The sequence below is a fragment of the Oryzias latipes genome, chromosome 9, assembly GCF_053564925.1.
Source record: "Oryzias latipes strain Hd-rR chromosome 9, Olatipes_Hd-rR_3.1".
Classification (NCBI taxonomy): Eukaryota; Metazoa; Chordata; class Actinopteri; order Beloniformes; family Adrianichthyidae; genus Oryzias; species Oryzias latipes.
In genome coordinates, this window is record NC_136245.1 from 13788952 (window position 1) to 13813314 (window position 24363).

The following is a 24363-nucleotide window of genomic DNA, read 5'->3' on the forward strand; positions in this document are numbered from 1 at the left end:
TGGTTGAGCGGTAGAACGTTACCAGCAGCTCCTGGCTGACGTCGTTCCTCCTAAGTTTTCTCAGGAAGTGCAGGCGTTGCTGGGCCTTCCTGATGACAGTCATGGTGTTGTTAGACCATGTGAGGTCAGCAGAGATGGTGGTGCCCAGCAGGGTGAAGCTGTGGACCCTCTCCACACAGTTTCCATCGATGTAGAGTGGGGGTGGATCTGTTCTGTTTTTTCTGAAGTCCAGGATGATCTCCTTGGTCTTGGTGGTGTTCAGGATGAGGTTATTAGCCTGACACCACCTTGAGAGTTTCAGGACTTCGTCTCTGTAGGCCGTCTCGTCGTCCCCAGAGATCAGCCCCACCACAGTAGTGTCGTCTGCAAACTTCACCACGGTGTTGCTGGTGTGGGCTGGTCTGCAGTCTGCTGTGTACAGTGTGTACAGCAGAGGACTCAGCACACATCCCTGTGTGGAGCCTGTGCTCAGCGTCCGGGTGGAGGAGAGGTGGGGGTCAAGTTTGACTGTCTGTGGTCTGTTTGTCAGGAAGTCCTTGATCCACGAGCAGGTGAGTGGGTGGAGTCCTAGTTCAGACAGTTTGTTGACCAGAATGTCAGGAATGATTGTGTTAAAGGCTGAGCTATAGTCCACAAAGAGCATCCTGGCGTAGGTGTCTCTGTGTTCCAGGTGGCTCAGCGCAGTGTGGAGGGTGATGGAAATGGCATCATCCGTTGATCTGTTTGCTTTGTAAGCAAACTGGTGGGGGACGAAGATTGGAGGGAGGGAGTCTTTGATGTGTCCCAGGAGCAGCCGCTCCAGACACTTTGTGATGACAGCAGTGAGTGCAACTGGGCGGAAGTCCGTGAGGAAGGCTGTGGATGAGGACTTTTTGGGTATCGGGATGATAGTGGATGACTTCAGGCAAGCAGGGATGAAAGCCTGAGCTAGTGACAGGTTGAAGATTTTTGTGAAGACCTGGGAGAGTTGATCGGCGCAGGCCCGCAGAACCTTTCCGGGAACTCCATCAGGTCCCGCCGCTTTCCTGGGGTTTACCCTGCTGAACATCCGTGCCATCCGTGCCACGTCCATAAAGGCATTGTTTTTATATTTAGAGCTCTAAGCAACCAAACAGTTGTCTATATAAAAGAGCTTTTACAATTGTGCACTTTTAGCAGGCTGAAAAAATTATCTTTTTAAAATTGCCATTTCAAATTTGGGTTTTAAATTTTGTGTTCCATTTTTCTGTGCTTGTATTGGAAGGATTTGTTATTATTTTGTTTAAAAGTGCTACATATTGTATATACACGTAATTTATTTAGAGAAATTTGCTATACGTTGTGTTTTTTGGTTTTGTAGTTTAATTTCATTGGATTTATATTAAGGAAAAGAAGTTGCAGCATTGATTAAAAAAGGATAAAAGAGACATTTACTGTCTAAGTCTTATGTTACATCTGTAGAACTGTACTGAGAGTTGGGTTTTGTTTTGGAGCACATTCATATGTTTTGTTTGTAAAAAAAAAAAGATAAAATATTAAGTTAATTGCATTTTACATGACTAGAAAAGCAATGATTATTCATAAAAATCTATGAAAGACATACAAAACAAATGAAAAAGCAGTCTGCCCTCCCTCTTGTGTCTAAACTCTTGTCACCTCACCTCTGGGTTAGTTAGCATATGAACAGGCAGCTGGTGTGTGTGTGTGTGGGGGGGGGGGGGGGGGGTGAAATTTGACTCCAGCAACAGGGCGGATTGAGGAGCAGGCTGCAGCATGAGGAAAAGACTGAAGCATGTAAGAGGAAATGACATCCTACAGTTGACCAGTTCATTTTATATCTGTAAAGAATATTCAAGAAGCATTTAGACATGTTCAGCTATATGCGTGTGAAACTTGGTGTGGATAATTGAAGCATAAGTAATTTTAAAACACACTTGTTTGGAGTCCAGACGGAAAAAGCACAGGTTTTGGGATGAATCAGGATTTTTTTTAAATCATCTGTTTCACCTGGACTTCTGAAAAAAATATGGAAGGCAGCAAACACAGATCCCTACATTTAAAAAAATAAATGGTGTTGATATATGATGATTAAGTTATGAAAAAAAATAGGTGTTTGTAGTTTTGCCTAAAAAGACGTTTTCGGACCTTTTTGGATGTAATGCTCTCTAAGATGTCACCTGTAACTTCAATCATTCTGAAAAAAATTAGGAAGCAGTAGCACATAAATGCCTATTAAAGTGTAGTCTTTGGTGCTGATAACCTAAACAGAATTTATGCTAAAAATCTTTGTTCAGTCCAAAATTGCATAGGAAAAAAAGAGGTATGAAGTTTCTCATAGACCCTATTGTGTTACATATCAAAGCTGGAGGTTATTAAAGGCATCTAATTCTGAAATCTCAGCTTCCTGAGACAAACGGCTGATTTATAATAAATTTCTATTATTTGGGTGCACATAATCGACCACTTCCTGTTACGCAGGCACCGTCAGGTGTACACCCATGAAACTTCAGATTATGAGAGAGGACCCTTCAGAGTATCTCCAGTTTTAATTTCATGCACATCGGACAAAGCAAAGAGAAAATACAGGGCAGAATGTGCCCAATGCAATAACTAGGTGGCGCTATAGAGCTCGTCCAAGATTGTCATATCCATGGGTTCAGAATAGAAGCTTCATCATATCCATTGAATTTCAGTGAGATTGGACAAGGAATGTGCACGTGAGAGCAACTTTTGTGTGCATGGCGAGACGCCCAACTTTGCCGCTCTGTCACGACCACACCCCCGCATTGAAAGTTATGGTTTTTTGTCAGAGTAAACTTCAATGGCTTTTCAACAGGTGGATGTCATTTTCAGGTGTGTCGGCTCATCCTACTCAGAGCAGTGATGCTCCAAGTAAAACATGTCATTTCATCTTGCCAGCAGGTGGTTCTACACTTTTTCCGGATTCTTCCACTGCAGATGTGTTCAGAGTCAGACTACAATCATGCATATCAATTTTGGATCAGATTGGAATATGCATGGCTGAGTTATGGCCATTTTTCTTTTCATGGCGTGTTTTCGAAACAACGTCAAATTTCTACGCGCCGCCACGGCCACAAACTTCTGTAAAAACTTAAAAGCTTTGCAATTTAACATCGGACATGTGTATAGTTTACAAAACCAAAGTTTGGAGTCATTATTCACAAATCTCTAGGAGGAGTTCGTTCTAGAAGGAGGCCTGCAAATGTCCAAAATAGAGCAAAAATGACATATTGACCTCAATATATCAGACTTCCTGTGCGAGTGACAGGTGGGTCCTTTCAGACTTTTTTGTAGGTCTCCATCTGAAGAACATGCCCTGTAAAAATCAAGCTTGTACGTTAAAGCGTATGCGGGGCGTCGGGACAAAAGTCACTGTAGGTGGCGCTGTCGAGCCATTTTTGCGCACCCATGCCAATTTCTCATAAAATACGAAATTTTTCGCGACCCCTGATGTGTGTGCCAAATTTGGTGAGTTTTGGGGTATGTTAAAGGCCTCAAAAATGCGATTCTTCCGGCGGAAGAAAAATAATAATAATAAACCTAACAGATACAATAGGGTCCTTGCACTCCGTGCTCGGGCCCTAATAATAATAAACATTCGAATTACAATAGGGTCCTTGCACTCCGTGCTCGGGCCCTAAATATTATATTGTCAGATTTATTTTTAATACATCATTCACTTTTATGTATATATTAAAGCTTCTAAAACTAGGTTCAACTCACCGTTGATTGTGTGTACACTTTTCCCACAATGAAGCTGTTTGTGTCAGTTCTACGTACTGTGAGCATTTACTCTGCTATGCCCACATTTTCTCCTCCGGGATCTCCTTTCACCCTGACAATAACATGAAAATCATGTCTCAAACACATAATTACAAATGCATCGCCAATACGGTACACATCAATTTAAAATGCAATGTTCTTATGTACGTTGCCAATAAGTAGAATTTCTAGGTTAGATAAATTGCAGGAGTGGGTTACATGTATCACTGGGGAAAAAATTGAGGTGAGAGAGACTGTTAACGGGGTTAAAATGTTATTCATGAGGGGAAAGAGTTTTAGTTGCCTTTGTTTATGGAGAGGAGTCTAAAAAAGTTATTTTATTTTTGTACAAATAACCAAGTACTTATACTGCCTGATATGTGAATTAAATATTTCTTTATGAATAACATGAATACCTCAGAGGTAAGCCATACACGTTCACAGCGTCACTGAAGAAGGCCAAGTGGGTGTCTGCTATCTTCAGGTACAAGATCTATGGAATACAAGTACAAATACTTTCAACTGACAGATATTTACAGGGGCAAAAATTCTAAATTCACAATTGACAGGTAAAACAGAACAAAATGAAATAAAATAGAATAGAAGGGTATTTAATAATCCCACATAAAAACACACACGCATTAAAAATAAAAATGTCACAAATTAAAAAGATTGATAAAAAAGGTAAACAATTGAAAAATCAGTGGATAAAATTAATTAAAATAAATTACTTGTAAGATGCCCTGCCAGAGAGTTGTATTGCCTGATGGCACGAGGAACAAACGATTGCTTCAGTCTTTCTGTGGAGCAGCGCTGGGACAGCAGACTGTTGCTGAATGTGCAGTCCTTCCACAGCAACAGGTTGCCTCTCCAAGATACTTGACAGTCGATGATGCAGCCTTTGAAGGATGTCACGCTTCAGTAATTCCTAGAGAATAAATAAAAACACGACAAACATGGATTAGATTATTTAGCTGGTTGAGATTAAATAACATAATTTTCAAATATTTGAAAGGGGAATTTTTTTAAAACACTCTAAAGAACAGCTTTAAAGAAAAATCAGAGACAATACACTGATCACAGGAAGCCTGTGTGTAATACTTACAGTAACTTCTACTCTTATCACTGTTGACAGCAGATTTCTACCATCCACCCTTTCTGTGACTACTTATCGACTACAAAACAGCCTAAAAACATAATGTTTGGGATTCTTTTCATTACGTCATTGGAAGTAAAGAAACAGGGATTTTAGTGGCTGTCACTCTGACACAATCTCACAGGGCTGGTCAGCACAATACGGGTTCTAACGTCAGAAACTTAATGAGGCTTCTATTTCTTTCATTCAACAGTGGATTCACGTCTGTTATATTTAAAAAATGCAGTTTTCATGATGAATGTCATACGATTTAACTTTGTTGCACATATCCACCCCGTCTTAAAGTCTGGGTTGTGAAAAGACTGTGTCTAACTTTAACCCGGATCGCGTTTACATAAAGGCAGCACACGGAACAGCTAACTAGCTAGTTAGCATAGCATAGCATCAGTGTTTAACAACATCGCCGTCTCCAAATCAATACTTTTTATTAAACTTTCTTTGCTGCTGTAAATCCGGCATGTTTTTCCCCTTAGTTCCATCTGAATCATGTTAAGAACCTACAGATTGGCTATAGACGCTAGCTTGAACCGACACCGGCTTGAACTTCACTCACAGGCAGACACAACTTGAGTCAAAAGCCGGCTAAGTTTCGAGGCCCCTGGTTGGTTGTAGTTACTCGTGTTGTGTGAAGAGCTGGTATGCCAAGTATAAAACTTGACAAAACCATCATAAGTCCTCCCCCGCTTTCATAAAAAATATGACCGCACAGGCTAAGCTAAGCTAATTTGCGGTGGGGGTACTCTGCAAACGACTCGGCTGAAGTGTTCATAAAGCATTCACACATGCCACTTGGCTAAGGAGAACACATCAACTTAGTATTCAATAACATTACAGGACGTACGACGAGGGAATGATCAAATAAATGCATTACTTACGGGCTGAGACTGATCCCGTTCGGAAGACCTCTCCGCCATGTTTGCCGCCCGCGTCCTTTCAAATGCTGTGCTGAACAGCTCCTTCCCTCGTCAGTTGGAAAGTGAGGAGTGTAAGGGGCCATTCGATTGGCTAAAAGCGAACCCGCCTGCTTTACCGATGAGTTTGATTGACATATTCACTAGCCAATGGTGACATTATTTGACCTGCTCCGTCAGATGAGTCTCAATATTCACCGTAGAAAAATCTCTCACACACACGGGGAGATTCACAAACGAGAACGGGATTTTGAATGCACATTCTGCAATTCGTATGATCTGTAAGTTCACATCACATGTGTACTTAAAAATCATGTTTGTAAAGCACCTACTGTGCATTTCTGATACATTTATTGTGAGTTTCTAAAATGTTTTTGTGAAAAACAGTGTGCACATTTGTGAGAAACACTCATTGTACATTTGTAAAACATTCAGTGTGCATGTGTGAAACACAGGGTGTGCATTTGTGAAACACAACGTGTGCATTTCCAAATTTATTTATGACTCGGAGTGTGTGCAATTCTGAATTATGAGACTGTTCTGACCTCATAGCTTAAGGCCATAAATTCGATGTTTCCATCTTCGTACTAATAATACGAGCCAAAGTACCATCCAAATTCGAGCTCCATTGGCATACTAAATACGAGATTAATAACATCCTAATTTTGAGGCTTCCACCTGGGAATAGAATCAAACATCCATAATCCGAGAACTTGTTTTCCATTCTGCTGCTAACATATTGGTTGATTTAAGTCTAAGTCTCTTTGGAATGCGGAGGAGGTCCACCGCCCCATCACTTTCAGTGCAGAAATAGGTATGTGGAGAGCAGTCGTCGTTGCGGCACCAATTCAAGGAGTGCTGAGGCACGATCTGCAGGGAAGCTGCAGGACGAGTAGAGACTGTGGAACATGGAATCCAACCAACTTTGTCAAGGGTTTTGCGTTATCCGCCAGAAACGGAAGTGCTGACCGGGGAGTAGGGGTCGCAAGCTAAGGAAGCGATGCATAGATACAGAAAAAAGCAGTATTAGTCTTGGCAATGAATATATATATATAACTTAGATCTAATCAGTTTTAGAATGCTTGAGATAAAGGGAATAAAGGTGTTTTTAAATAACAAATCTGAGAAAGTGAAATCAAGTAGTGAGTTTAAAGAGAAGGTTCTATTTCTGTTTTCACTGCACCATAGAAAACCATCAGAAGCACAGATTCCAACAGAGAATCGACAGTAAAAATTGAACATGCACGTAATCTTAACACCAAAATTTTATATGCACCAAAGGTAAGAGAGAAGTAACCTTTTGTCATTTCCAGAGGGATGCACTCTTTAGAAGGCCATGGAGGAGCAAGCGAATGGAAGGGTGTCCAAGGACCAAGGAGATTCGTAAATGAGGAAGGTTGACATCTCACGCAGCAATGGACTGCAGCTTGGCTGGATTTGATGCTTTGAACTTGTTATCAGCGTTTCTTAAAAAGATGGACAACAAGAGCACAGATAACTTAAATATTAATTGCCAAAGGGGTGACTGGATATTTTGCAAAGGGCTTTCCGGGCTCCTGTGACGTCATTTCCGGGTGAGCGTTTTCCATTGCTAGTCGTGTTTGACTGCTGTTCTGTTGTTTGGCATAACCCTGACTACTATTGCTTACTCTAAGGGTTATCTGGTTTAATACTCAAATTCACATCTAGCAACTTTTAGTAGTGAATACACTACTGTTAAACCGCTTGCCGTTCACTTTTCTCATTTTGCTAAATAAACCACTTCTCTTTACCTAAACACTGCTAGCCTTAGCTTAGAACCTAGCATGGCCACCACTCCTTCCATCTTTCCCCCTTTTTCCTGCCCCATGTGCCATATGTTTAGTGAGGATCCTGCCTCCTTTAGTGAAGATAGCGGTAGGTGTGTTAAGTGTAGTTTTGTGTTAGACTTGGAAGCCAGGCTAGAGCAGTTAGAAGCGTGGCTCCGCACAGTGGAAGTTAAGCCGTCTTGCCAGGTCGTTACTCGTGGGCCGCGCTGCCAGGGCTAACCCAGTTAGCACCCCAGCACCACAGGTGTTTGCACCGGTTGGGAGTAAACGTAGTGCTAAACGCAAAAACTTAGAGCACCCGAGACTCCACGTTAGTAATAGGTTCTCCCCCCTCAGCGACACACCCGCTAAACCCTCAACTCTGGTTATCGGCTCTTCTGAAGTTAGAAACGTGGAGCTCCCAGTGGCTACAGTCAGGTGTTATCCGGGGGCCGGAGTTGGTGACCTTAGGATGTTAGCTTAGAGTCAGACCAGGTTCCGTAGAGTCGTGATTCACGCAGGCGGTAATGATGCCCGACAGAGACAATCAGAGGTGGTTAAGTTAAACGTAGCTTCGGTGTGTAAACTGGCTAAGACGATGTCCGACATTGTAATTTTCTCTGGTCCCCTGCCGAACTTAGTCAGTGATGAAATGTACAGTCGTTTTTCATCATTTAACCGCTGGCTTTCTAGATGGTGCCCAGAAAACGGCGTTGGTTTTGTGGATAATTGGAGCGCGTTTTGGGGGAAGCCCGGTCTCATGCGGAGAGATGGTGTCCATCCTACTCTAGGACGGTGCCGCTCTTCTTTCTAGAAACATTTCTGCTAACCTTAGTCTGACAACCTGACAACCCAGAGACTAGACCCGGGCGCAGAGCAGCAGTGTAAAAACGCTCCTCTGAGCCTCCCTTAGGGTTAGTGCTGGTGCAAAACCCATGTAGGGAAAGTCAAGCAGGTCCTAGCTTTAGAATAGAAGAATAGAATAGAATGCCTTTATTGTCACTGTACACATGTACAATTCACATCACACACACATGCAGTGAAATTAAAGCCGCTCACTATTCAGTGCAAACATACAAGAGAGAAAAAAACTCGCAGAATAATATAATAATAAAATAAAATAATTTCTCAAAATGAAGGGCACAATTTACAAATTACAAACTACAAAAGAACAAAATCTACAATAGAAATTTCTGCAGAGAGGTAGTTATGACAGACACAGAAGAAACCTGCTGTGTCCATGAATGCAGAGAAATATTGCACTTAATGTATTGCACATGATGGGATGGTATTGCACATATTGGGATGGTTTTTACATGATGGGATGCGCATAGTGAGAGAGAGAGACATGGAGGTGGAGCTGTCAGTGACCGTGCATGTGGGAGTTCAGGATGGTTATGGCTTTTGGGAAAAAACTGTTTTTAAGGCGGTTTGTCCTTGATCTGATGCACCTGTAGCGCCTTCCTGAGGGCAACAGGTCAAACAGTCCAGAGCCAGGGTGGGAACTGTCTTTTATGATCTTCCCCGCTCTGCCTAGACAACGGGAGGAATAGATGTCCGACAGGGAGGGGAGAGGGGAGCCGATGATCCTCTGAGCTGCTTTGACTACCCTCTGCAGTCTCTCCCTGTCCGCCATGGAGCAGCTGCCGTACCACACTGTAATGCAGTACGTCAGAAGGCTTTCTATGGACGTGCGGTAGAAGGTTGTCAGCAGGCTGGGGTCCAGATTGTGCCTCCTGAGGACCCGCAGAAAGTGGAGTCTCTGCTGAGCCTTCTTGATGACCTCTGTGATGTTCTCTGTCCAGGAGATGTTGTTGGACAATACAACACCCAGAAACCGGAAGGTGTGAACCCTCTCCACACGCTCTCCATTGATGTAGAGGGGAGCTGGGTCGGTGCTGTGCCTCCTGAAGTCCACGATGATCTCTTTGGTTTTCTTGGTGTTCAGAGCTAGGTTGTTGTCTGAACACCAAGCTGCCAACTTCAGGACCTCCTCCCTGTAGGCTGCCTCGTCTCCCTTTGAGATGAGTCCGACAACTGTGGTGTCATCAGCAAACTTCACGATGAGGTTGCTGTCGTGCTGCGGACTGCAGTCGTAGGTGTAGAGGCAGTACAGGAGGGGGCTCAGCACACAGCCCTGTGGAGAGCCAGTGCTCAGCGTGCGTGTGGGGGAGAGGTGGGGGCCCAGCCTCACTGCCTGGGGCCGGTCAGTGAGGAAGTCCTTTATCCAGGCACATGTGAGGGGGGGCAGGCCTATAGTGTCCAGTTTCCTGATGAGAATGTCCGGGATGATTGTATTAAAGGCAGAGCTGTAGTCCACAAAGAGCATCCGAACATAGCTCTGCTGCTCCTCCAGGTGGCTCAGCGCTGCATGCAGGGCTAAGGCGATGGCATCTTCTGTAGACCGGTTTGTGCGGTATGCAAACTGGTGGGGGTCGAGGTCTGGGGGGAGGTGATCGTTGATGTGCTGGAGGACCAGTCTCTCGAAGCACTTCATGATTACTGGAGTGAGTGCCACTGGACGGTAATCGTTGAGGCTGGAGATGGGAGATTTCTTCGGTACTGGGATGATGGTTGCAGATTTTAGGCAGGAGGGTATCACTGCCTGGGCCAGGGAGAGGTTGAAGATTTCTGTGAAGATGGGTGCGAGCTGAGGAGCACATGCTCTAAGCACTTTGCCAGGAACCCCGTCTGGGCCAGCTGCCTTTCTGGGGTTCACTGCTAGGAGCGCCTTCCTGACGTCATCCTCAGTCACAGTTAGTGGCATGACTGGTGAAGGAGAAGAAAGAGGAGTGGAGCAGGATGGGATTGAGGGTGGGGGTGGGGCGGCAGAGTTCTGTTGTTTTGGAGCTTCAAAGCGTGCAAAGTAGTTATTCAGCTCCTCTGCCAGCACTGCACTCAGATGGTCTGTAGTTACTTTAGCTTGTGTGCTGAAAGACAAGTGAAAGGAACGCATCATAGAAACCTTAAAGTGACAGACAGCAGTACTCACAAGCAGAATTATGATGTCATTAAATGTGGTTTATTAAACATTCGATCCATTTCCTCTAAGTCCCTCTTAGTCAACGAGTTAATTACTGATAACAACCTTAGTCTTCTAGCCTTAACAGAAACTTGGCTCCAACAGGATGACTATGTTAGATTGAATGAAGCAACCCCCCCCCACTTATGCTAACTATCAGAAATTCAGGATTTCAGGGAAAGGAGGTGGTTTGGCAGTAATATCACAGTCTAGCTTACTTCTCAGCCCTAAAGTTAAAAATGCTTATAATTCATTTGTCTATAAATCACCCAAACAGGAAGACTCAAAAACCTGTTTTATTCATAATTATTTATCGCCCCCCGGCCCATATTCAGAATTTTTAACTGAGTTTTCCGACTTCCTATCGACTACTAGATTCTAGATTCTGATCAAACTATAATAATAGGGGATTTTAATATTCATGTTGATGACCCCAGTGACTGTCTAGGAAATGCTTTTGCAGCTTTATTAGATTATGTTGGTTTCACCCAAAGTGTGAATGAACCCACTCACTGTCATAAGCACACCCTGGACCTTGTTTTAACCCATGGTATAGATATCAGCCAGCTGAGTGTCCTTCCTCTTAACCCCATCATTTCTGATCACTTTCTGATTACCTTCCAGTTTACATTAGAACATGCTACTGCTCCAGTGAATAAGAAACAGCCTAGAAGAACCTTAACTGACAGTACTTAGTGACATTCTGAGCAAATACGCCAAGTCCAGCTCCCATAGTATCAGTCCTAGAATAAATGACCAGTTTGTTAATGATGCCTTACAAGCCCTCAGGAGTACAGTGATCCCTCGCTATAACACGGTTTACTTTTCACGGTTTCGCTACTTCACGGATTTGCATTGTGTATTGCGTTCTGCATTCTGATTGGCTAAAAAGTCACTCTGCTTCTTCTCTACTTGTGCATCAATAACGTTGCGGTTTAATATTTACACGTACGTAAAACAGCTTGCCAAATTTACTTTACGTACGTGCAAATCATCTTGCAATTATGAGTTTCTCTAAAACCCACAGAAAAAAGAGCGACAACAACTGCCTATCACTATGCTCTTCTCCCGAACAAACACACCTGCACCGCGGGCTTCAAAATAGAAAACACTGCCGAGCGGAGTCAGGATGCAGCGGCTCAGTCTGAAGAGCAGTGAAATACACCTGAGTCACTATTTGTCCGACTGTACTTTGTATTTTTTTCATAATCATTTTAAATTTTCTCCTGTTTAATCCAATTACTCGGGTCGCGGTGGGTGGGGCTAATCTCCGCAATTTGAAGCCTTCTATTCACATTGATGATTAAAGTTATTTTTGTGACAGTTTAGTATAGAAGTTATTTGTTGAAAAAAATCGTTTCTAAAGTACCTTTATTTGTGAAACAAATGCTTGAGCCTGTTTGTTCTTCCTTGTCAATGTATAATTGTATAATAATTGTAAAAAAAAATAGAGGTTTCTACTTCACGGATTTTGCCTATCACGGGTTCTTTTTGGAACGTAACCCCCGCGAAAAACAAGGGTTTACTGTACACTCGATGTTAATGCCGCCCTGAAACCTAAGTTCGTTAGACAAAACCGAGTAGCACCGTGGTTTAACGCTGATACATGTTCTCTTAAACAAGAAACCCGTAAGTTGGAAAGAGAATGGCGCCGCTCCGGTTCAGAGCAGTCTCTGAAAAGCTGGAAACATATTAAATTATAAAAAAGCTCTGCATAGAGCTAGAAGCCAGTACTATTCAACCTTAATATCAGAGAATGGGAATAATCCAAGATTTCTTTTTAGCACTATTGCTAAATTAACTCGCAGTCAGAGCTCAGAGTGGCCTTTTCTTGTGGCCAGTCTAAGGCACACCTGTGCAATAATCATGCTGTCTAATCAGCATCTTGATATGGCACACCTGCGAGGTGGGATGGATTGTCTTCGCATAGGAGAAGGGCTCGCTATCACAGATTTAGACAGATTTGTGAACAATATTTCAGAGAACTGGTTATTTTGTGTATGTGGAAAATGTTTCAGATCTTTGAGTTCATACCATAAAAAATGGGACCAATAACAAAAGTGTTGCGTTTATATTTTTGGTCAGTGTAGATGGTGTGGCGTTCCAGAGAAGGATTTGGAGTGCGAACAGGGCCGTCCGGCTGCTCCGCGCGTGAGAACCATCTTTTTTAGCAAAGCAGCCAGACTCGTAGCTTCATGTTTGCGGGCAGGGGAGGGTGCTTTGTTACAGTGTGTGCTCCGCAGGAGGCTTTGGACCACAGTTCGTCCGGCTCCTCTGCGTGAGTGCGCTGCAGGATGCAGGAGAACCGTATCTTCTGAGAGAACTGTATTTCCGCACAGAGGAGCGACTATGAGACGGTAAGTGAGCTGGCAGAGGCAGCTTTTCAATGCAGAAATGCCACTCCACACAGTCCTTAGAAACTGAGTAAACAATCATGTGAATTTGTCTTACCAGTCGTGTCCAGACAAAATAAAGGCTGATGTTATTCCCAAACATTAACGTGCAGCCAAGATGCACATTGCGGCATTGACCGCACTCATTTTAATTGCATCCAAGGCTAAATGTTTTGGCACGTATTAGCCTAATTCTTACCCTTCTTCTGGGTCCGTTCTGCCAAGAACAAAGCACTGACCGCAAAGATTAAAAATATTATGAGCGAACAAGCACTTAATAAGAACGTATGTAAACATTTGTTATAATCGGAAAAAGGTTTTCTGGGCCAACGTCCACAGTTCAGTTGAAAGAAGGTGAGCTTCCATTGGTCTGTCCCTTTTTGATTTATACTTACAGCTGAGTTTTGGAAATGCTCAGCCACCAGTTTGTCAGACCCTCTCAATCATTCCTTTACTTTTTTTTTTGACATTTTGCAATAGTCCCAAATAACATCAATCCATCAATCTTCTGCTCATCCTGAATTTGACTTTATTTTTTATATCAGTGAGGAATTTTCTGGTTTACACTTTAAAAATGCTAACTTTACTTTTTTTGCTAAAAAAGGTTAAAAAAACAACAACAGCAAACCAAATGAAAAAAAAAATTAAACCGAAAAAATGAATAAAATAACAGCTCAAATTAACTTAACAATGGTTAATTTAATTTTTTCAGAACTACAGTTCTGTTTTTGAACATTGATGGATCCACCTTTTATTTCCCTTAAAAGCTGCCAAAAACATAACACATTACATTTGTTGTTGTGTGTTTAATAGATTATGATAACTCCTGAAAACACAAGGGGAGAACAAAAGTGTTTAAAAAAAAACAATTATCTCATCTGAACAACAATGGCAGTTTCTGTTTTTTTTACCACAGGTTATTGACCATTTATTATAATGTAACATCTTGTAAAAAGCGCACAAGTAGATTTACAAGTGCAAATTCAAGTTATCAATTTATCAACACAACATGAAAAAAAAAGACACAAACAAAGAAACATTAATCACAACAGTGCTTTGAATAAAGGATGGAAAGTTAATATTCAAATGTTCCAGTGAAGCTTCTTGGCGTTTTTTTTTTTTGTAAAGTTTATTCTGCGGCTCAATTAGATGAATTTGATAAACATCACAAATCAAGTCACCATGAAAGCATAACTTAGGGCCATTAAATTTGAATAGGCTGTACATTGTAGATGGAGATCTGTTCTTTCCAGAATGTTTCTCCAGTTTTAGTTCATTTATCCTGAAGCGCACATTGCTTGAGAGTTTTGCGCTGTCAGTCAGAGGTTTCTTTCTGACTGACAGCGCAGATGAAAAAAAAGCAGCAGAAAAGCACATGCTGCACATGTGCTCAGCACGCTGTTTCCCTGCTGCACTTATAGCATTTTGCATTTGATTACCAGAGCAGCAAATAGTTGCTCAGATTATGAGAAGATGAGGAAATGTGTTTTATAAGATTAACAAATCAGTAAAATTATTATCCTTAATACTCCCCAAGAAGTAGACTCCAGGGTTCAGCCACGTTTTGCTAATTAAGGACAGTTAAGGTCAGATAAGTCGGATGCTTACCAATCAATACTCTTGCACCTACTTGCCCTTGTTTTTAAACTGAAAAATAGTTTTATTTTCATTACACAGGTTCCAGTATGCTCTGCTTTTGATTATTTGTTTCCTTTGTTTCTTTACCAGCCCCATTTCCCACCCACACATCACTTTTTTTCATTTGACCAGTCCACTGAGTTTGTGGAGCAGAAATGCAGCAGTTAGGAGACTAGAGCCTCACGGTGTGCTCGGTTCACCGGTGGTAGGAGTGAGTCTGGGGGCAAGGCAGCACAGGCTCAGAGGGAAGGGCAGTCATTAGTCAAGGGTTGCACAAGGTTGGCCCTGGACCTCCTAGCTCTTGAGTGGGCGGCTCAATGTCCACATTGTGTTGCAGCGACAGGTGGACATGGCAGTGATACAGAACTGACTGCTCATGCCTGTACACAGCCAGGGGATTCAGCTGCTGTGGTATCTAGACACAACAGAAAGACAGAAAACAGACAGTGAAAAGAGGAGTTGGATGTGAAGCTTCAGTAACAGTCAAGAAAAAAAATCAGCTCTCAGAATATCTGTAATTGGCTTAATTTACATCATGCTGTCATGGCACAGCTCTGTCATAAATGGAAACTTGGCTGGTGACACAGAGTCATGCCCCAAGACCTGCAGTATGTTTTGCTCAAACACCCACTTTTAGCTGGAGTGATTTATATGCAAGATGAAAGCCTTAAGCAAGAGTGCACACATATTTTCTGTCCTCTTTTAAAGGAAGTCAAGGCTCCATTTGGAAGAGAGGGCTTATGACATTACAAGCACTTTGCTGATTCTGAAGCTGGTGTCCATTTTATGCTCCGGTGTGTTCCAAATTAAGCCAATAATATAGAATAAAGCCTGTGTTATGTGTTGTTATTATGTTCATGATATTTAAGGTTGTTTTAATCATTTTACCTTTTGTATTTTTAATTACAATTATTTTTATATATTATTTTATTTTATTATTCTTATTGTATTATAATTTATATTCTGATGGTTTTTATTACTCCAGTGCTTCCTTTGTGGATCCATTGTTCTGGGAAACTAAAAGCTTCGCCTGTAGGGAGTGCTGATGCTGCGGTGCTCGTTCTCAATGGGCCGGCTGGGGTCCCGCTCTGTGGTCTAATAGCTGCTCTGTGGGCCCTAGGCTGCTCTGTGTTGGGCGGGCACTGTGGCAATGACCCCCATGGTCGGGCTGGGCCTTGGAACATATGGATCCCCATTATATTGTTTCTGCACAGCAGTAGCGAGTCAGACTGTTTCTTTAGCCTGCAGTTCTTACATTTTTGTTCAGGGTTATAATGGGGGAACTGGGTGGGTATAGGGAGGAATTTGATGAGGGAGGAGTCCCATCTGTGTGTGATTGTCCTGTGTTTTCTGTTTTAATTCATTTTCATATTTTATGACTATTTTATTTGCTTTTCTGTGAAGCGCTTTGTGTTTTCAACCGGAATGCACTTATTTGTATGGCACTATACAAATAGATGAAATTTAAGATTTGAGTTTTAGTAGATTTATGTTTTATTTTTTTATTTAAAGCAAAATATAAATACATTAACACACTCAAACTCATGAAATGCTCAGAACAACATGAGGAAAAATGCCAACATTAGTTTATGACACAAACCTTAAGGATCTTAACAACACTATTACATGTTCAGTTTTTCATTTTTCAATGAAAAACAAAATGATTCATTTTCATTAACTTATCCATTATTAGGTAAAACCTGAACAAATAAGTACTTCAAAGTAGTGTATATTGTATTTATTTTTGTGTCTTTGGATCACAGAGGATTTGCATAAAGCTGATTTAAACTGGATTGTAAGGTTGAGTTTTCATGTGGCCTTATGAAGACTTGCTAAGCTGTTGTGATTCACCCCCCCTCCCCCAGTGCTATTTATTGCTCACACTTCCTTTTCTGACATGTTACAACTCACATTTTCATCTTTGATAAGATTAGTTGACATTCTGTTGTCTAACTCAACACCAGAACTTTAAAGGCCACTTCAGAGAACTTCATAAAAAATCATGAATTACAAATGCTCCGCATACACAATGAGCTGAGTGAAGGGGGGGGGTCTACATTGAGCAGTCTCTGTTTAAACCATTGACAAAAAAACTTCATTGTGGACAGACTTTTCCAATTATCACAAACAGAAGTTAGACAAATTAGCAGAAAAAATTACATTATAATTATTTTCAGTACATGTACAATATGAAGCAGAAATAACACAGGTGTACCTTAACAGTAAACATGTTTTCTTGGTAAGCAGTGCTAAGCTCCATAGCACTACGTAGATTAAAACTGATTAAAGTTTAGTATTATTGCAGGTCTAAATTGCAAAAAATTTGAGATGTGTACAATGTGAACTTTAAAGGCCACTTCAGAGAACTTCATAAAAAATCATGAATTACAAATGCTACTATATTTCCCACTATTTGCTTATTTTTCTGGAGTGCTTGAAACAGAGTTTGTCCTCATTTTCTGCATAATGCGAAGGTATTTTTTTCCAATCAGATGCTTGGATTAGGACATTCCTGTCTTATTTCTTTGCACACACACAAAAAAAAAGTTGCAGATGCTTGGTTTCCTTGGACCAGATGCTGCTGATCAAGTACACATTGAGATAAAAACACAAAGTGCATAAAGAGAAAAAAATTCTCTCCTTGATGCCTTTTTCTCCAAAACCTCAGTTAGCTGCCGCCCTCTAAAATCTTGAACTGTCACGTGCAGCGGCTTGCATAAAGCGCTTTCTCATTCAGCAGTTTAGGATGCAATCCTTCCCACAGAGATGTTTAGGAATAAAAGTATAATTTCTATATCACAGGGTCTTTAATTTTTAGTAAGGCTCTCTGTGGTGTATTTGTATTGACAGCTGGGGGAGGATTATCTGCAGCTTTCCTCCCGTAACTGTTGTAAGGCAGAACTGCAACACAAATGTTTTGTCGGGTTTCTCCAGATCTGCCCTCTTAAGCTTCTTTCCATCATTCACTGTATGAAATTGTGGGTGTCCTGCGCAGTTAAAGAACCGTACGCACATTTGTAACTTTCGACACCTATAATCAAGAGTGACTGTGCACTGAAACAATGAACGCAGAAGTGAGATCACATAGAGAGAGGTGGAAACTTGAATTTCACACTTTCGGAATGAGCTGTTCTCATGACCTGTACTGAATGTGTGCTTCAGATTTTTTGCACCCTTTTTCTGCAAACAGCAAAACAATGCATCGGGTGGCCTTTGCACGAACAGCATGTTCCTTCAGACTCCAACGAGACATGAAGCATGGACAAAATTTAAATCCATTTTGGAAAAGACTTTGCAATGGTGAGTGCTCATAAATGTTTTCTGGACTGTGTATCCATCCAATCAATGTTGATTAGAAGTAATTATAACAAGTTTAATGCAAAACCTTTCTGTTATGCAATTTGACTTATGCTTTGTGTGTTTTTTTAAGTAAAATGGTGAAATATCTTTCTGCAGAATTCTTCATCCTCCAAAAGAATTTGCAAAAAAGTCTATCTTGCATACAAATAAATTTGCTCTATTTTAGCTTTTGACTTTGTGTGATGGATGTTTATTTCAAGCACAAAGCAGTCAAAGTTCAAGAAGATTAAAGTAGAACTGCTGTGAGGCCAGAATGCGCTTTCATCAGGGGAGCACAGACTGCAGTCATGATACAGACCAGTAATAATGGGTATTAAAGCAAAGCAGGGCTTTTGGTTGTTTGCAAATATCACAACAGCCCTTTCAGATGCAGTAATTTTCCTCCATCCTGTAGCTGGTTTGAGCATCTGCATGGATGGAACAGATGGTGCGAGAGTATTTCCTTGTAACACAAAATATTCAGACAACAAAATGCAAAGCAAGACGTGATGATAAAAGTAGAATACCTTGTCGTGAAACAAATAAAAGCTTTTGCTTTGCTCAAAACTTGTTTTTGTTGAATGTGTTAAACATTGCATGGTATTTAGGACTCTCAGCTTGGTGGGCACAGGCTCATGAAGTGGCATCCTGTTGTTATTACTCTGTGACACCAAAATCCCTTCAGAGTAAAACAAAACTGCACTTTGATGTAAATCTTTGGGCAATATGGGATTCCTGATTGCACAAATTTTCCATTTGTGAAAACAGATTTTAGAGCATGACTTTCTGCGCAGTGACTAAAAATGCATGTTGACTTGTGTTTGACTTTCAGCTCCACTGTTCTCTGCATTATGACCAGAAATGGTATCTTTAAGTCCCAGTGTTTCCATCAAATGCATTAAAGGTGGAACAAACAAACCTGACTGTTCTAGGATAAGGCCATACATAAGTTAAAAAAACACATCCACCTTTCATTCACAAAACCACACCCGCTGTCCAAAACTATCACAAAGTTTTGGACAGCCTTGTGCTCTCCTAGGCACTTTAACATTGGGAGTTGGGTCATCTAGACCAGGGGTCGGCAACCCAAAATGTTGAAAGAGCCAAATTGGACGATAAAAACAAAAAACAAATATGTCTGGAGCCGCAAAATATTAAAAGCCCTATTTAAGCCTTATGTGATATGTACCTATATTAGCTATATTAGCCTACTATCAAATTGACTAAGTTATTACAAATACATAATGAGCATTATTAACGATTCAATGTTTATTTGCCCTGCAGTGCATTCTGCGGAGAACGACGCGTCACGTGACTGCTCTGTTGTGCAAGCTTAACTTCATTACAATATCAATGAATTATGTTTTATTGCTTTGATAAAATTAAAGAAATGTAATAAAGAAATCTGATTTTTTTATGTCATTTTTATTTTGAGGATTCTAACAAAAAAACAATAAAAAAGAACACGCTCATCGTTTTATTTTTAATCCGCGTGGTCAGTGCTTTTTTTGTGGAAGAACGGAGCTGGAAGAAGCCAGTTAGGAGAGGCTATAAACACGGGCTAACATTAGCCTTGTTTGGTCATGGACACAAAATCCAGGACCAAGCCGCTGTGTGAGCTGGCGGTCCGTGGTCTGCTCGGACACACACGGCTCTCCTGTAGCCGGCAGCCGCTAACCCAAAGCGGCGGGACGGATCGCAGTCCATCCAAGTCTCCCACACATAACAAAACGCACACGTTTCAAAGCATCCTCCTCCCTCCCCTCAAACACACATTAATAAATCCGGCTGCTCTGCTCAGAGAGAGACACGGTCCACTCGGTCCACTGGCACCCGAGCACAAACACAGAGCTAGGGTGCAGGGTCCGGATGTCAGTGGGCACGAAGCGCTCCTCCCCCGGCATCCCCCTCGTGAGGGTGTAAGATAGCGGAGAGGCGAAGAGCCAGCGGGGCGAGAGCGGAGTGGCGCTTTTCACGGGGCGTCCGCAGAGCAGCTGGTCGGTCCCGTATGCGCTGCAAAGCTTTCTCTCAGCAAAACACAGTCTATGCATGAAGTAAACCAGAGCAGTAGTGACACATGATCGGAATGAACCGTTTATATGAACAACGATCAGATAAACAATCGGTATGACCAACCTATCTCGATCGGAAAGAAATTTTGATCCGAACGAGTCAGACCGGGCCAGAGTATTCCGAACGGCGTGTTTACATGACGCATTTTTCTTCCGAACAGGCATTCTTTCCGATTACTTTTGCCCATGTAAACATGGCTATTTACTTGTTTCTGTAATCAAAACAACAATGGTTTATGGTTTTGAATAAGATAACTATTTGTGTCATTATCCTGTTCACATGATTTCAATTTAGAGTTCACAGTGAGTGACTTTTTCTTTATTACATTTCTGGTTTTCACTGTAATTTCAGCATTTAACGCTTTTGGAAGGGTTCCATGCAAACTATGGAAGTATTGGAATATAGCTTTCTTAACATCCACTAACAATAAACACATTATTTTCCAGTGTATCATAACTGGAAAAGTTCTCTGTGAGAGTACAGCTGTCTTTTACATACTGTCTTTATGCATGAAACAAATTCCCCACATCTGAAAACAATGAATTGCATCCTAAATCAGTTTTACCGACAATGCAAACATTCCCGCTAAAGTGGGTGAGATGAAGTCTAAATGGCTTTATTTCAGATGCAGTAAATTAAACTGGAATCAGTTTAATCTTTTAGCATAGAAAAGCCTTTTTGGCCAGCCATGCTGAGAGAGAGAGCTGGTTTAATAAGGACTATTGGGGGAGTGCACTGTTAGGGTTGGAGCTCTTAAGAGGTGAGTCGCTGGCTCCAAGAGCTTGGATGTTCTCCAACATATCATCTTTGAGTCGAAAGCTCCACACAGGCAAGTTGTTCATTTCAACCTAACTTAAAATGTAAATCTTTTAATGACCAAAAACACATTTAAATATCTGTAAAATTTGGATGTTAAATAAATAAACTCCAAATCTCTTGATTTAAAAAAGCTGCTGAAGAATAATCCTGTTTTCCGTTTGACAACTGTGAGTCTTAATTCAGGAAGTCTTGCTAACAGCCATACTTAAACATCTGCAGTAATCCTCTTCTTGTGAGCTCTGAAACTGTTAACCATGGAGTGATTTTTAAAGAGGAAAATACCTGAGAAAACGACTCTTTCAGGCCCTATTTGTGCTTTTGCAGAGTATTTAGGCCACTGTTTTTATCACACCCATTTTCATTTGGTTCCAAGTTTCTTATCCAGTTCCCAGCTACACTCTGACTCATTGTTTCCTCCCTGTAAATCCTTATAGTATTTTTTAATACTAAAAAAATCCTAACTTAAATGTGCACTTGTTTGAATAAATAACATTTAGAAGCAAAGAGAAATTCCAATTACACAAAACCAAAATGTTGCATTCATTGAATAGACAGATGGGATTATTTTCAAGAAAGGCAGTCTCAAACAAATCAACAGAAATATCTGTGTGACCTGTGTTTCAAATAAAACAAGATTTTCACCTTACTTTTTCTCAGCTTTCTTCACCATTTTGACAGAAGACTGCAGCTATCAAGACAACGTAGTAATCATGTTCCAACAATGCATAAAAATGAAAAAATGTTCAAATATCATACCTGGTGTCTAAAACATACACGTGTGATTACAGCAGTTGTGCTCGACAATAAAAAGAGACAGAAGACCCCCTCACAGCCTTGTGATCCTGAGGGGAGAAAGCTTGAAGCAGAATACTTAATATGATGCCTGAAGTGAACATCAAACGAGAAACAGAGGTGGAAACATTCTGCTGATGTGGGTTTGACTCCACCAACAGTTTCTGAACAACCTGCAAGCTCTTACAATTCAAGCAAGAGAGTCACAAGCTCAGATAAATTTCATCACTCACTGAAAAACAAATTTGAAACTGATGATACTGTGGCAAAAAAACTGGAGACTGACTCAGCACATAGAGGGAGGCGTGCAGCAGCAACTGTCTATCAGACGATGTGAGGTGAGAACAACCTACTGGAAATCACAGGTGGCTCATTTGTTTGCAGAAGGATGCAAAATGACTCACAAACCAATGTCTGTATTTCCCCTACATGACCACAGTATAATGTCCAAACCGGGTAATACTTTTTTTTCCAATTTATTTGCGAAGTTTAAACTTTCAAACCTCTTTAAAGTCCCAAATACTTTTGTGCTATTTTTATAGCATTTCAAGTGGTCGTTGAATTAAAATTATGTCATATTAAGCCAAAATCTTAAAAATGTTGTTTCCTAGGAACATGTCTGCAGAGTGGCAGGAGTTCATTAGAAATTCACCTCTGAGGTGTGGGCGAGGCTGTTGCTGTGAAGTAAGCCCACCACCACATTTGTTTACGCTCTCTCTGAAAGTGGATGCAGTAGAATGGAGCGGAGCAGGGAGCTTGTGGCCCGCCGGTTGTATGTCACAGCTACTAGCTTTTTCAAATGGTGTTTTCTTCATCTGTTCCTGATTCATAAGGATTTGAATAAAGAAATACTCAGAAATGCAATCTTAAGGTTATTTTCTTTATACTGTATATGCCCACCATCATTACAAAAATGCCACAAAAACAATGTGAAATCACCAAAAACATGATTTTCATGAGTCTTTACGCTTGCAGCTTCTAAGCTGATTTGTTCTCAAACATGCATTGATGTCTCTACATGTGTACAGGAGAGCTGGTGTGTGTATGAGTTATATTGTAAGATTGTATTTACTTCAACAGTTAGGTTGATGTAGTATAGACAACAGTAGCCTCTAAAGCAGCTCAAAACTGCTCAGAATTAGTGATTACAGTTACATTGTGCTTCACAGCACAGGAATACGCTGCATTCCGAGTTAATTGGTGATTCTGAATTTGTTGTGTGAGGTTAGACGGCTGTTCATCTTGTTTGCCCCTGTGCGGTCCCATGATGGATTGCTGACCTTCATGTACCCCGCCTCCTGCCCTAATACAGCAGGGACAGCCCCTAACTTGCTAAAACCTGAGCAAGACAGAGCGTGTTTTGAGCATTGATTGATGGACATTGTGATTCGGTAGAAAGGTAATTTCTGCAAATTTGACCATGATTCAGTCCTCTCATTCAAAACCATTTATGGCAATATAATCTGTGTAAATTCATTTAGGACGTTGGTTTTATTAAGTTGGTCCAAATCAACATAATCATAATTTATGTTCTATTTTATAGAGTAATTCAGAGTAAAAAAGGTGAGGCTTTCCAAATCGGGTATCAATTACGCATTTTTAAAAAATTAGAAATACGGGGCTAGAAAAAGTTACATTTGCGTTTGATGTATTTATACACATTTTAGTTTGAATAGAAACCATTAACTTTTAAGCCTTTTTAAGTAATTCTTCTCAATTAAGATATGGTTAAAAAGGGAAATCGTAGTTGAAGTTTCCCTTTTTTCCTTCTCGGTGTAATGTACTCTGGTTTTTTATTGTTTTCTTGTAAGATTACATGTAAGTCACCAAGCAGATGCTTTTTTTTCCAAGTGATTTAACCAATGTTGTCATATTGTCTTCCCTTTGGACACAGTGGCTGTCAGAGTTGGAAATCAAACCATCAACTTAACAGCTGGCAGACAGCAGCTTTTCCCCCCTGAGCTACAGGTTCAGCTTCATGTGTTCCCCAACATGTTTATTGATTTATTCATGCCACTAACTTGTAAAGTGCTTTTGTGGCAGTTTTTATATTACTCAGCTTGTGTATTTATGTTTGCATGTGCATAGTTCAGTGACAATAGAGGGTTGTCTGTGCTCTTCAAACCATAGTATTGACCACTGAGTGAATTATCCAGCTGACAGAAGACAACAACCCAGCTCGGACTGAGGATGTTGTTAATATGCCAATGAGAGCTTGTGTCTCCTGTGCTCGTCTGTGGCATGCTGGCGGACTGCAGCTGCCTGTCATCTAATTGGAAATCATTTAGCTGCAGTTTGACCTACATTCGTTGCAGTGCAAAAGGGGACCACCTATGTGAATGTTTTCATTAGCAATCCAAAGATAACCATTTGAGAACTAAAATTAACTGCTGTGTGGTATCTCAGTAGAGTGTGTGTCACTGTCCTCCTCTGCCACTACAGTAAATTTCCTTAACGGGGCTTTTTTTTACTGATTCAGGTCAAGATTTTTTTTTTTTATAATTTGACATGTTTATCATTTGAGGTATAATAACAGTGTCCTTCCAAAGTAAAAACTAGACTGCTCACAACCTGCATCAGTTTTAACAGCAGAGCAAAAACTCGCATCCGCCTGAACAGCAGCAGAAGGTTGTGCAATTTAATCCTGTGTGTGCTGGAATTCCAAAAACCT

The 24363-nt window shown here is 41.0% G+C and overlaps 1 protein-coding gene across 3 annotated transcripts in view; it reads right to left on the reverse strand.

The window, feature by feature from the left end:
- Positions 1-24363, reverse strand: part of LOC101169294 (leucine-rich repeat transmembrane neuronal protein 4) — a 268742-nt gene that overhangs the window by 103463 nt on the left and 140916 nt on the right. For 2 of the 3 annotated variants that reach the window (XM_078952692.1, XM_023958657.2), the window contains one exon: positions 8593-15084. The exons of the other annotated variant lie outside the window; for it this stretch is intronic. In XM_078952692.1, the coding sequence (XP_078808818.1) occupies positions 14932-15084 (153 nt within the window). In that variant the 3' untranslated portion in view covers positions 8593-14931. Of the gene's footprint in view, positions 1-8592; positions 15085-24363 lie in introns of those variants that run through there. 3 annotated transcript variants of the gene reach the window in all.